This window comes from Lupinus angustifolius, chromosome LG12, assembly GCF_001865875.1.
Source record: "Lupinus angustifolius cultivar Tanjil chromosome LG12, LupAngTanjil_v1.0, whole genome shotgun sequence".
Taxonomy (NCBI): domain Eukaryota; kingdom Viridiplantae; phylum Streptophyta; class Magnoliopsida; order Fabales; family Fabaceae; genus Lupinus; species Lupinus angustifolius.
The window spans coordinates 12,059,937-12,073,544 of record NC_032020.1 but is presented as its reverse complement, the minus strand read 5'-3'; the positions used below and the strand labels follow the sequence as shown (position 1 = coordinate 12,073,544).

General features: G+C 33.6%; 2 protein-coding genes across 2 annotated transcripts; one reads left to right on the top strand and one right to left on the bottom strand.

Annotated features, from left to right (window-relative positions):
• LOC109362884 (heat stress transcription factor A-4c-like) lies at positions 2,271-4,449 on the top strand. The gene is made up of 2 exons (XM_019608953.1): positions 2,271-3,106; positions 3,207-4,449. The coding sequence occupies exons 1-2, from the start codon at positions 2,891-2,893 to the stop codon at positions 4,167-4,169; spliced, it is 1,179 nt and encodes a 392-aa protein (XP_019464498.1). The 5' UTR covers positions 2,271-2,890; the 3' UTR covers positions 4,170-4,449.
• On the bottom strand, positions 10,415-13,184 carry LOC109362709 (U-box domain-containing protein 17-like). Its single transcript, XM_019608698.1, has one exon. It carries the CDS (start codon positions 12,778-12,780, stop codon positions 10,624-10,626), a length of 2,157 nt encoding a protein of 718 aa, XP_019464243.1. The 5' UTR covers positions 12,781-13,184; the 3' UTR covers positions 10,415-10,623.

Sequence of the window (13,608 nt, the reverse complement as noted above, 5' to 3'; positions counted from 1 at the left end):
TTCCCTAATATGTAATTGACTCCCGACCTGGATATCAAAGTCCAAGGCCCAATGTGATTGGGCCAAAAGATTTTTCTACATTTTTTATTGGAAAAGTGTAGTGGCAACTCTGAGGTAGTGCAGCCGAAAATCGGGACGCGACAATATAAAGAATGAGCTTAATATTGTCTTTAAAAAATAATTCAATACGATAATGATTATTTATTTTTCATGAACCATGTTATATAATTTGGAAAAAAAATAATTTTGAACTTATGGAAGTATAGATGATAAAAAATCAAAGAAATCCCGGGTTTGGATTTGCACACCCTTAACCTTAAGTGCTTGTAGCACCATCCCTCCGGACACTTGTTTCTTTATTATAAAATATAAACTTAATATATAAGTTATATATATTAAATCATTTATTATTTAGGTGCATAATTTACAATTAGAGTAAATTACATTGACACCTCTAAGTTTTAGTGAAATTATACAAACTATCCATTTATGTTTTACACCTACAAAAACCCCAATAATTTATAGAGATACATTACACTGACTATATCTGCATGAGAAATAAGTGTGATCTTTTAAATAAAAAAAGATGATAAGTATAATTAAGTTAAACAAAATATGGTATATTGTTGAAACACGTCCAAATAATATACAAGTGAATATATTTTCATTATTTTTGTTCGTTAGAATATAGTATAAGAGTGATTTAAACAATATTTCTTTAGAATTATTGATGCATTTTGTATGAACCAAAAATAATGAAAATGTATTGTCTTGTATATTATATAAAATATCAATTATCATCATTTTTTATTTAAATATTATACTTATTTATGGTAGTTAGTATAATGTATATATAAAAATTAAGGTTTTTTGTAGGTGTAAAAAATGAAAAAATGATTTTTAAAATTTTATTAAAACTCAGAGAGAGTCAATATAATTTACTCTTATAATTGTAATTCTCTCGGTGAATAATACCTCATTAATACATTGTCTTGGTAAAATTTCAAAAGTAAAAAATGTAATGAAGTATTTCAGCTATATATTGTATGATATAGAATTGAATTCATTTTTTATTTCTACTAGTGAATAAAATTTTCTTTTTCTTAAAATATATTTCCCTTATTACTTAATCATAAATATTATTTTTCAAATATTTTATTTATTATTTTAACTTTAATTATGATAGGATATTTATATTTCCATTTGATAAGAATTTGTATTTATTGTATATCTTTTTTATCATAACTTTTTATGTCTTTCCTTTAACTTTTTTTTAGAAAAATTTAATATCAATATAAGGTTAGTGTAGAACTTTATATGCTTTTATTATTCATGTGTATTATTTAGTAATCAATGATTAATTCATTAAATTATGCTATGACAGTAAATAAATATTAAAAAAAAATACAAAACAATATTCTCCCATTTATTTTAAAGTAAATTACACTGACACCCCTTAAGTTTTAGCAAAATTATACAAACTGCCCCTCACTTTTCTACACCTATACAAATCCCTCTAATTTTTATACTTTCATTATATTGACCACCTCTGCATGAGAAATAAGTGTAATTTTTTGAACAAAAAACGTGATAAATGCAATTAAGTTAAACAAAATATGTTATATTGTGGAGACAAGTCCAAATAATATATGAATCAATATCTCTTTATTATTTTTGGTTTGTTACAATATAGTATAAGATTGATTTAAAAAATATCTCTTTAGAATTGTTGATGCACTTTGTAACCAAAAAATAATAAAGATACATTGATTTTTATACTATTTGGATTTTTCCTCACAATATACCATGTTTTGTTTAAAAGATTACACTTATTTATCATGCATGAGTGGTCAGTGTAATGAAAGTATAAAAACTATGGGAGGTTTATGTAGGTGTATAAAAGTGGGGGTGATTTGTGTAATTTTACTAAAACTCAGAGGTGTCGTATAATTTACTCTTTATTTTATAAACAAATTTTACATACATTAAGGTTAAAATATAGTCAGTTATTTTATTTAATAAAAACATACATACAATTACAATTAAATGATAAAATTTCAATTGAAAGTAATATTAAAAACTATAAATATAATTAAATTTACTTATACTTACCAAATATTAATATTTTTTAACTTACAATTCACATGTAAAGAAAGATGTGTTTAAAATTTATGGGTTAAAATAAAATAAAACTCCACTCATTTTATTTATTTTAACCTAAAAATCAAGCAAGCGTTGACCCACCACTCATGATTAAACAAAAATTGAAGAATATTGAAAGGGGAAAGAATAACCTAACGAAGAAAATTGTATACACGCTTCACAGCTTCCCAAAATCGGAAGCTCCTAGAAACGGAAATCAACCTTCTCTCTCTCTGTCTCCCTCACACTTTTTCTTAGGTGCAAAGCTCCATCAACCAAATCACTATTCTTTTACGCAGTTTGTTTTTATTCTTCAATTATTGTTACTTTACCTGCAAGCTTCCCCAATATTCCCCATCATTCATTGAAAAAAAGCTTTTTTTTTGGCAAATATGAGCAGAAGGTTAAATTTTCTAATTTGGGTATGTGTAGGTACATAGGAGGTAGCTGAAAACTTGTTTTGTGATGTGATTTTGATGATTTCATGGGTTGTTGATTATTTTCTCTCTTTTAATGAATGAATTGTTCTATTCTGTGAATAGTTATATAGGGTTTTGGGAATTATTATCTATAAACTATATTTGATTAGGCTGTACTTTTTTTTTGGGTTTTTTGTCTTAGTCAGATTTGAGGATTTTTGTTTCGAGAATTAGTTTTTTTGGTTATCTATAAGGAGATTGAGGATTGGTTTCTTTTGAATTTGGGAGCCTGAAATTTTGAGTGGGAGATTGGAATTGGAGCTTGACTGATGGATGAAACTCAGGGCGGTTCGAGTTCCCTTCCTCCTTTCCTGGCAAAGACTTATGAGATGGTCGACGATCCTTCATCGGATTTGATTGTTTCCTGGAGTGCCAATAGTAAGAGTTTCATTGTGTGGAACCCTCTGGATTTTGCGAGGGATTTGCTGCCTAAATTCTTTAAGCACAATAACTTCTCAAGTTTTATCAGGCAGCTGAACACATATGTAAGCAAATTTGATATCTACATTGTTGATGTAAATGCTTGCTTTGTTTTTTCTTTACCTGTGATTTCTTGATATGAATATTGGTTTCTATTTTGAATAGGGCTTTAGAAAAATTGATCCTGAACAATGGGAATTTGCAAATGATGATTTTGTAAGAGGGAAACCACATTTTATGAAGAATATCCATAGACGAAAGCCGGTTCATAGTCATTCTTTACAGAACCTCCATGCACAAGTCCCATTAATGGAGTCCGAAAGGCAGAGTTTGAAAGAGGAGATAGAGAAGCTTAAACAAGATAAGGAACAACTTCTTATGGAGTTTCGTAGATATGAGCATGAGTGGCAAACATATGAGATACAAATACATTGCTCGAAAGATCGTTTGGAAAAATTGGAACAAGCACAACAAAAGATGGTCTCTTCTGTTTCTGAAGTATTGCAGAAACCTGGGCGTGCCTTAAACCTCTTGTCACTGACAGAATCCGTGGATAGAAAACGGAGGTTTTCACGAAGTGGCTACTTCAGTGACGAAGCTAGCATGGAAGATGCTGTTGAAACTTCACGAATCAGAGAAAATGCAGAAAGTACATCTGGTTTGACATTAAACATGGAGCGTTTAGATCAGCTTGAGTCATCCTTGGTAGTTTGGGAGAACATTGCACTTGCGCTTAGTGATACCTTCATTCATGTTAATTCAAACTTGGATTTTGATGAACCTACTAGTTGTGCTGTTACTCTATCTATATCCCGTGAGAAAGTAGATGTTCAATTTCAGCCTAAGTCTTCTGGAATTGACATGAACTCTGAGCCAGCTGCAGCTGCTGCTCCTGTTGCATCAAAAGAACAACCTGCAAGAACAACTGCTGTTGCAACTGGTGTTAATGATGTATTCTGGGAACAATTCTTGACAGAGAATCCTGGTTCATCGGGAGCTCAGGAAGTGCAATCAGAAAGAAAGGATTATGATGGCAGAAAGAATGAAGGAAAATTTTGGTGGAACTCATGGATCGCAAGTAGTCTTCCAGAACAGATGGGGCATGTTAGTCAAGCAGAGAAAACTTAGTAAGTTAGTGGCAATTGATTATTTCTTCTTGCTTGTGATGCCGCTTAGTCACGTGTAATAACTCCAGTAATGCATTATTTTTTCTGAAATAAATACAATATTCCATATTTTGGTAGAGAAGAATGTTTGCAACCTCCATTGATTTTAGTCAATTATTATACTGCTTCTCTAATATTGTCAAATCCTGCCTGTGCTGAATTGTGGTATGATTCAAGGTTTTAAATACAGATTGCATCGCACTGCTGCAATATTGCTATGCAATATTGTTCTTTTTCCCTTTGATCCCTTCCTAATGTTACTTTACCATATCACAGAAGCTACTTGCAGATTCTTTCTGTTTGTGTGCTGTGCAAGTTAGAATTTCAAGTTGCATAAGTAGTGCTTTGAGTAGTTGAATCTATTGCAAGGACAATTTATGTTTAATACTTAATACATTGATATAATGAGGAATATGGAATATTTGTGTGTTCCAATGTAGCTGCATTCAACTTAGCAGATTATGGCTAGACATTAGTATAATTTGTTTTTTGGCCTGAAAATTTATTCAGCAATATCTCTTAGGTTATAGAGAATGAGTTTGGCGCAACAGTAAGGTTGTTGCTTACGAGGTAAGACTGCGTACATCTACATTCCTCATACCCCACTAACTGGGAGCCCTGTCACCTGTGCATTAGCCGCCCTTTTTTTTCATATTTCTTAGGTTATCCATGTGCCTAATTGATACAGATAGCCAAGCCCGCCTAGTAAGATTAGGCTTGGTATCTGCTGTTATTCTATTGCTAAATTGATTTGGTAATCCCAAAACAAAGGATGGGGAAGGGGAAGTATTTCAATACTCCTTCCCTTGAATGCATTTTGTTTGGGCTCTGTTGTGCAAATCTGATGGCTCATGCTTTCAGTTCTCATCTTTAACTTTAACTAAATTTCATAAAATTGAAAAGTTATGCCCAGTTTGACCAAAGCTCAGCTTTCTTATCAATCTAACAGATATATTACTATATGACTATTATTTGCAAGCCTTGTTCTAATGTTTTTACCCAATAATTAATAAAAAGCACCCCCGTAACAAGTAATTATGTTAGTTCCATCTTCTTCCCCCTGTGGACCACAAGTTGTGGTCATTTGCAGCTTGATTTGGCTCAAGTAGATAAATTGTGTTAAAATATTAAATCTGTCCCTATATAGCATCATTTAAATATGTCAAAAATAGCAAATATTTATTGGTAGACAAACTAAGTTCTCATCAGTGGTAGGGTTCAATATGACCATATGCATAAGGAAGAATGTTACCCTGGAGTAGTTACTAGATAGTCTGTTTTGGAGAAATAATTCTCATCAAGTGAATGAGTTTGTGGCTTTCTTAAACTTTATGTTGTTACTACTTAGTACTTACTAAGCACATTATATGATGATGTCTCTGGAGCTATTTTATTGTCCATGTAATTCGAATTCCTCAACCATACACACTCTGTTCCTTCTCAGTTTTGAAGATTGAGAACATTACCACTTGCAAAGACTTTTTTATTTGATAATAATAAAACGTTCTGCTATGCTAATGTCATGGTGGGCACCTAATTTGGCAACTGACTCATACTCAGCTAATTTTGCCACTGGCTGCTACATTTTGCTATTTATCATTATTTTAATTTCAAATTTAGTTATTTTTTTGTCTAGGGAAACAAGTATGCATCACTTGAACCAGGTAATGTGAAATTTAGTTTGTAGAAAGAGGAAGATAGACCAGTATTAAAAAAATCATGGTTTGCATTAAAGCTTGTGAGCTTACATCGTTCATCAACTTAAAGCCATGCAATTCATATTGCTATCTAATACAATGTATCTCTTTTTACTTGATTGGGCTGCTTGCTTATTCTTATGACATGCCATATATTCAATATTTTTTGTGTTAAACATGAGTATTTTCTTATCCTATTGGTGATGAACTAATCTCTTTTGGGACGCGTGATTAACCCGTAAGTGTCATTCTCAAGAATCAAACATTGATCTTTGGCCTTATATAATACATGAGGATTTAGTAGTGCCTTGCACCACTAAACCAACTTCTTACTTCTTGCTATATTTTCAATATAATGAGGAAGAGGCTCTTGATATCCTATTGAGCTATTGATTTATTTTTTAGAGTGCGTGTGGTGGGGGTATAAGGGCATGATCTGGTCTTTCCTGAGTACATGCCTTGTTTTGGAACTTAAATGAACACCGTATTTGGTTTCTGGACACATGATTGCCAATGGCAGTGAGTATGGTTGGTCTTGTTTAGATCTGTGTGATTTTGCTGGACTGTTGCAACTGTAATGCAATTTGCAACTTGTAAATATAATGTAAGGTTGCCGCTCAGTAACTATGAACACGGCAACATACTCATACTCATTTGAAGCGGGTTAAGCAGGAGGAAATGTAAGACAACACTTGAGGATGGAGTTGACTACACAATATTCTCAACCGTCATCACCAAGAAGCAGCATTATGCCATGGCAAGTACTAAATATTTGTCCCACTTTTGGAGCCACTACCAAATTAGTCCTTTTGAATCTGCCACCATTGACATTGTTGTCTTTAATATCCAAGAAGTAGGAGGCACTTGATTACTTGGGATTTTCTAAGTAAAGACAATGTTTAGAACATGTGCCGTTGAAGTGTAACAACAACAATCAAGACCGTCTATCAAAAAAACAATAGTCTTAATCCTAGGAGTTGGGATTGACTACTGGATCAAACAATGCTATAATGTTATATTATAAATTATGTCGTTTCTTAATCATTTTACATGATGTTTTATCTATATCATAAATCATGTTTGTGGTTGAAGTGCATTTCTGGAAAATTGGAGGTGGAGATAATAGTAGCCCAAGATTTGCAAATAAACCTTGCATAGTTAAGAGTTAGAAGGAACACGAGTGAGGATATCAAACATAATGTGTTGACAGAGAAGCATCACTTACTAGGCAGGGTTTGGAAAGTGTTCTGCTTTAGTTTCCTCATAACTCTAGCTAATTCATTATGATGTTATTTCGGTGTACTAAAAAATATTCTACTTTCTCCTAAACATTATGTATAAGATTCATGAGATTCAGAAAGGTGGAGTTCTACCTTGTACTGTGGTAATAAGCTGGAAACCAAGGTAACTTAATTTTAAAAGAAAGGTGGAATCAAGATTATGCTAATTTATGTCAAAATAGTTACCCATTTAACATTCCTTCCCAAATAGAAAATATACCTGTCAACACAAGTTTGTCATTTCCGACCAACTAAATAGAATAATATATTAAATTTAATATGTCTTTTAAATAGACTAAAGTATGATATGTTAAATTAAATAGACTTTTAATAAAATTTTCTGTTTATGAAAAAATCTAATATCACATTTATAAGCTATGTAATAAACCTCTAACATGACGCCTAGTCTCTTTCACCCCTAGGTATAAGGTAGTGAAGAGATCATCACTTATTCATCAAAGTATACTGAATTGTTTTACAGACAAAAATAAATACGTCCCCACAAAATCATAATACTTATAGTATAACAGTAGTTTTTGTTCAACTATTTATCAACTAACTGATGTCTGTATCCTCACATTGAAATTGATGCCTTTAGACAAACTGGTTAATGCAAATGTTACTCTACTTGAACAATTTTGTTTTATACCTTATTTAATTTAGAGGCTAAGTTCATTGTATTGCTATTATTTCATGGAAGTGGAATGAATTATTCAACATACTTTTGTAAAGTCCAAGTGATTCAGAATTTGAGGATAAGTTCATTGTATTGCTGTTCCATGTAAAGGAGTTTTGAGTATTGAAGATAATTTTGTAAACTCCAACTAACAAATGGAGAAAACAACGGGGACCGCATGACATTTCAACTAGCAGCTTCTTAGTGTGTCAAAACTAGATGCAATTGAGAATCATACAGTATTATTGTCATCATTAGCCCTCTTCTTACTCCAACAACATCTTATCAAATAATAAGGTGTTGATCTAATAGTATAAAACTCTGCTAGATCTTAGACAGATCTTAAATGTCAAAAGTTTGATTAGTGAGAGCAACGCTTGTTGGGAGGAACAACCATATATTTTGAAAAAGATTAGTTCCTTATCAAAAGATGAAAAGATATCATTGGTAGTAAAAAAATAAATGATAAACTCAATTATCATTATCAAAATCTCCAATTGTTTAACAAATATGTGCCTTCTGTATGCCTCCACTTTCTTATGAGGCATGCCCCACCCTTGTCTCACTATAGTCCAAGATTTTAGTATAATGTTTCATTAAAATCAAAATAGGGATGTGTCCCTTTGATTTATTAATGTACTTTTAAGATATTTAGTATATAATCATATATATTATATATACAAAAGATGATTTACAAATAACATAACTCAAAATTGAGACATGGAAGTGCGTGTAATACCCGCATGTTACCTTTGAAGGAAGGGTAAGAAGGCCATACCATTGACCACAACTTGGAATACTGAAGTTAAGTGTGGCTACAATCACTGCTCAATAAATGATAGAAGCAAGTAATCGTAGCAAATATTCTTTCCTACACTGTATGGATCACTTTGAAGTATATTTCTATATTAGAATCCTTCAAATACTTTGCATGTCAAGAAAGGAAACATAAAAGAAAGCATCTGAAATTACAAAATTAAGGTTGCCCTTTTTCTTTTGTTGTCAACATAAAAGGTAATTACAAGGAATTCAAAAGTTGTGTAGATAAAAATAAAAATAACCATCTAATCTCCCCATAGAAGCCAAAAGAGTCTAACAAATAGTTGAACTCCAATATATTCTTCACCTTAGAAAATTTCAACTGTATCATTATATTATTCTTATTCTTCTTTGCCTTTGGCTAAACAATAATAAATTTCTTTATAAAAAACATCAACTTGCTATTGCATGAAGAACACTAGATACACACACCACCTTAGACTCACCTCATTTTCCATTTTTCTAGATAAACAAATATAAGAGAGGTAGTGAAAAACTGAAAACTAATGTGTAACTAGCTTTACTCCTATTTTATATACTTATATAGTGCTGCCATCCACCAATGACAAGAATATGATTGCAGAAAATTGATTGGTTCCTCCCTTATACATTAATATTGTTCATTTATGCCATGATGTGAAAGATGAATAAATTAGGACCACCCTCCATCACTCAATTGAGGGAAATACTTTAATATCTGGGATAGTATCTATCTTTAAATTACCTTCTCTATTTTTCTCAGGATCTTCATTTAATATGCTGCAGCATTTTTTTAGCTTGTGTGATCTACTTGTGTTATAACTTCATGGCAGAAAAAGTCTATTGATGTAGTCTTGATTTTTCTTGGGACAGAATTAGTGGACTAGGCATGTTATACTATAAGGGTCATTGGAGAATTTGGAACCTTCTAGTAAGACACAACTCAGTCTGAATCTAAAGTGAAGACTATTAATTTGATGACTGAAGACTTGGTAGCAAATAGAATTTGTTCTACCATTCTTATGCAAAGATGACTTTTAAGAAATGGACAAAGCAATAATGATACTATTTGAACTTTTGAAACGTGGTGGCAGTGCAATTCAGTTCTAACTTAGTTATACAGTTTGCATTGTCTAACTTTGCATTATCTAACCTTTTGCATGCTACTAAATAACTAGGCTGCTACAGGAACCAAATGTCATAGTTAAAATTGTGTCAAAAAGTAACAAAGTTTAGAAGGGAACTTGGTTCATTTCGAGGTATGCCACACATCACAAGCCTCCACAAGTAGGCATATAAATTAAAATGGTAGTGTTTCAGAGTCCTAACTACACTTGTGAAATAGTTTTGGACCCTTCTAGTTCCCTTCATTTCCCTTCAAAACTTAATTTGCAAAGAGACTCTGAGATACTTGTTAAGTAATCCAAATATAATAGATGTGCATTGAAATGAACAATGCATGAATTTTCAAAATCTTGAATATACCACTATAATACACATGTTCTAGTTTGAATTCTTTAACAAGTGTCCTTAGGGCATTATTTAACATATCCCAAATTAAAATTTACCTGTTGATGTTCCTACTCCCATCTATCATTGGAAAATGAGTTTTTATATCCTAATTCATTTATGTATAGCATTACTCTAGGAAAATAGGACTAGGAAAGAGGCTAATTAAGAACAATGTTTAACAAAAACGAATTAATCTTAAATGGAGCATGAGTATATGTATGCCTAATCTCAAATGGAGCAATGGTGCAATTCCTCTTTTTAACATTTTCTATTATAGTTTGCTATTAACTCATTACATATTTGTATTGAAACTAACTGCTCAACAACAAATCATTTTCTCGGAATACATCTGGTATTCAAAGAATTTGTTATGATTTTAAAATTTACAATGAAAGAATCTGTAGAGTTACAACGAAATTTGGGAACATAATGAACATAGGAAGAGTTCTACCACTATAAAACAGGAACAGAAATGGACATTGGTACTGAAACATCATCAGCAAAGCTTGTGTGATCCCTTGTCGAAACAGAATTGCTAGCAAATGTATACCCCACACCTAATCCACCATAGTGTAGAGATGCATTCTCACATCTCTGAAACACTCTAGCAAGTGAAGCTGCCTTTCGTCGTGCTCGCTTTGTTCCTGTAAAAAGCAGGGTTTGAAGTAGTCCAGCCAAAGCTGGCGCTCTAATCACCCTTTGAATTGCAGCAGCGCCACCGCTCCTGCACAACTCCAGCAACGCTGCAACTGCATTCTCTTTACCTCTTGCTGTTCCGCAGCGCATCATTCCTATCAACCCACCTACTGCTGCTTCCTCCATTACCACTGCTTTTGCCCCAACGGACTGACGAACAATCAATGCAAGGGCACCAGCTGCTTCCTCGGAAACTCCTTCATTCCCCAAAGCGCTGACTAGAGCTGTTACTGCTCCCGCCTCTATAATTCTCACACAATTCTCAGTGTGGGTGGAAAGATTGAATAATGCTGTTACAGCATCCTTCTTTCCTCTTGGGGTCCCTTCTTGCAATAGACCTAGCAATGCTTCAACAGCTTGTACATTATCTGCAATTCTTTTTTTGTAGCCATGAACAACAGAGAGGCTGAACAATGTTGCAGCAGCATTTTCCCTTGCCTCTGTTGTATGCCCAAATCTCAGCACCTCAACAATTGACCCCAGACACCCTTCCTCATCCATGATTCGACTTTTATTTTTGTCATAAATGGATAGGTTGAGCAATGCAGTAATGGAATTCTCCTGTGCAACAGCATTAGGAGACGACAGTAAGTTTCGAAGATAGGGAATTGCTCCTGCTTCTGCAATGAAAGCACGGTTTTCTTTTCCAGTTTTTGCTAGCAATCGTATCTCTCGAGCAGCTATAGTCTTTGCAGGTTGTGAACCATCAGCTAGCTGCTGAATAAGAAGTGTCGATGTAGCTCTGTTGGCCTCAAGAACGGCTCTGGATGGGCAAGCTGATGCAATTGCTTCAGCCGATGCATCGACAACCTCTGGCGGATCATAGGGTATACCATTTGCAGTGCACCAATGCATGATCAAGTTCCTAAGAGCACGATTAGGAACAAGGCGGGTGTGGGCAAGCATTTGCCCCGTTTTCGGACAAGTACAATGCCCTTCCTCCATCCACCTCGATATAGACCTCCGATCATAAGTTTGTCCAGTCGATATTATCACAGGGTCGCACATCAAATCCAACAATATCGGACAGCAAAAGTCCTTTGGAGTAGTCAGAAAAGTTTCGGCGATTTCTTGAGTAATCAATCTCTTCATAGCCTTCTTCTGATTACCATTTTCCAAATCAAGCTCATCTTCCTCAAATCCAAAGAGCAAAAACCTGCAATACCGCGTCATTGCAACCAAACCATTAAGCACAGAAATCGTCGGCTCAACATCACCCTCATGATTAACAATCTGCTCCTCCAAGGATTCAATTTCAGCTCTACAACTCCTAGCATCTGAAATCTTCAATTTATCCACAAAGAAAGCTTTTAATTCATTACAATTAGGAATCCTATCATTCTCAAACTCATCAAGGAAGGAAAAGAACCTTATCCTAAGGGCATCATTATTCTTATCTACAAACAGTTTAGCATTCCTACCCTGTTTCCTCAACAATTCAACATGTTCCCTAACATCATCAATCAATTCAACTTCTTTAATGGGAAAAACATCCAAAAGGGTCGAAATTTCTTGGTTCAAATCGTGGAAATGACCTGAAATTGAATGGTTATGAAGCAAAAGCCACAGCTTACTCGATTGCACACAATAATCCAAAAGAATCTTGGACCGATAAAGAAGCAGATATAGCTCCTTCAAGCATAGCACAACAGTGGGAGATGGAAAACTCAATTTTTGGAAATCCTTCAAACATTCCAACAGGAGTTGAAAAACTTCAATTTTTCGAACGAGGGACCGCGAATTCTTGCGCTGGAAAGGGAACCGGTGATCAGAGAAACACGAGACAAGTTCACCGGCGACGGAGATGAGGGTCTGTACAAGCGCCACGTCGCTGAGGTCAACCGATGCGAGGAACGTCTCGATCGACGGCAACCGGCGCCGCCGCAGCGACGAGAATATAGCACCAGAAGCCATGTTGATTTTCTAGGGTTTTCTGAAATTCGAATAATCCAAGAAGGGAATAACAAAATCTTCCACAACCCAGACAATAATTTGAAGAATTAAGCAATTTCCCCAAAGAAAGGAAGGAATTTGATGACGTTTTGAATAGGTAATCAGATATGTGAAATTATATCGGAAAATGATTTATTTTCTTGAAGTTCAAACGGCATAACATGTGTTTGTTGTTATTTGGTGGAAAAGTTAGAATCTTTAATTGGTTTTATTATGAAGAAGGAAGAAAGCAACACGGAATTGCTAAGTGATAAGAACACGATAGGATTATAGTATTTAATGATTCGGCTGAACCCGCGTCTGAATTAGAAATAAAAAATTGGAAAAGGGTTCTGAATTTCCAAAGACTTTGTTGTTTTTTGTATTAAAATTATCTCTCTGGGAATTCAATGAAGCCGTCGTGACAATGACCTTGCTCCAAAGTTTGACTGCAGATTATGGTTTTGTTGTTTTATTTTTTCCAAATACTGCTTACCTGTAAGGGTTAGTTTAGTGTGAGAGTTGGAATTTTGGAGAAGAAATAAGGAAAATATAAGGTTTGTGAGCTATATTATAAGTATATTTTATGGTTCTTAAATATTTTTTTCTTTTTTTTTTTCTTCCAAAATCCAACTCTCAAACTAACCATAAGAATAAATACTTGTTTTGGAATTATTTTTGGTGGAAGGAAGATAAGTTTGAGAGTCATAAAATACATTATTTATAATATTGTTCTTAAACTTTCCATTATTTCTTTATTTCCCTCTAAAATCAACTCGTAGAGAGACCATAAAATCTATTTGCGATTTA

What these genes read in the sequence shown, in the direction of transcription:
- LOC109362884 (XM_019608953.1), top strand. Translation starts at nt 2,891, where the DNA reads ATGGATGAAACTCAGGGCGGTTCGAGTTCCCTTCCTCCTTTCCTGGCA. An exon ending in TCAGGCAGCTGAACACATAT is followed by an intron (nt 3,107 to 3,206) that starts GTAAGCAAATTT and finishes TATTTTGAATAG; the next exon opens with GGCTTTAGAAAAATTGATCC.
- LOC109362709 (XM_019608698.1), bottom strand. Translation starts at nt 12,780, where the DNA reads ATGGCTTCTGGTGCTATATTCTCGTCGCTGCGGCGGCGCCGGTTGCCG.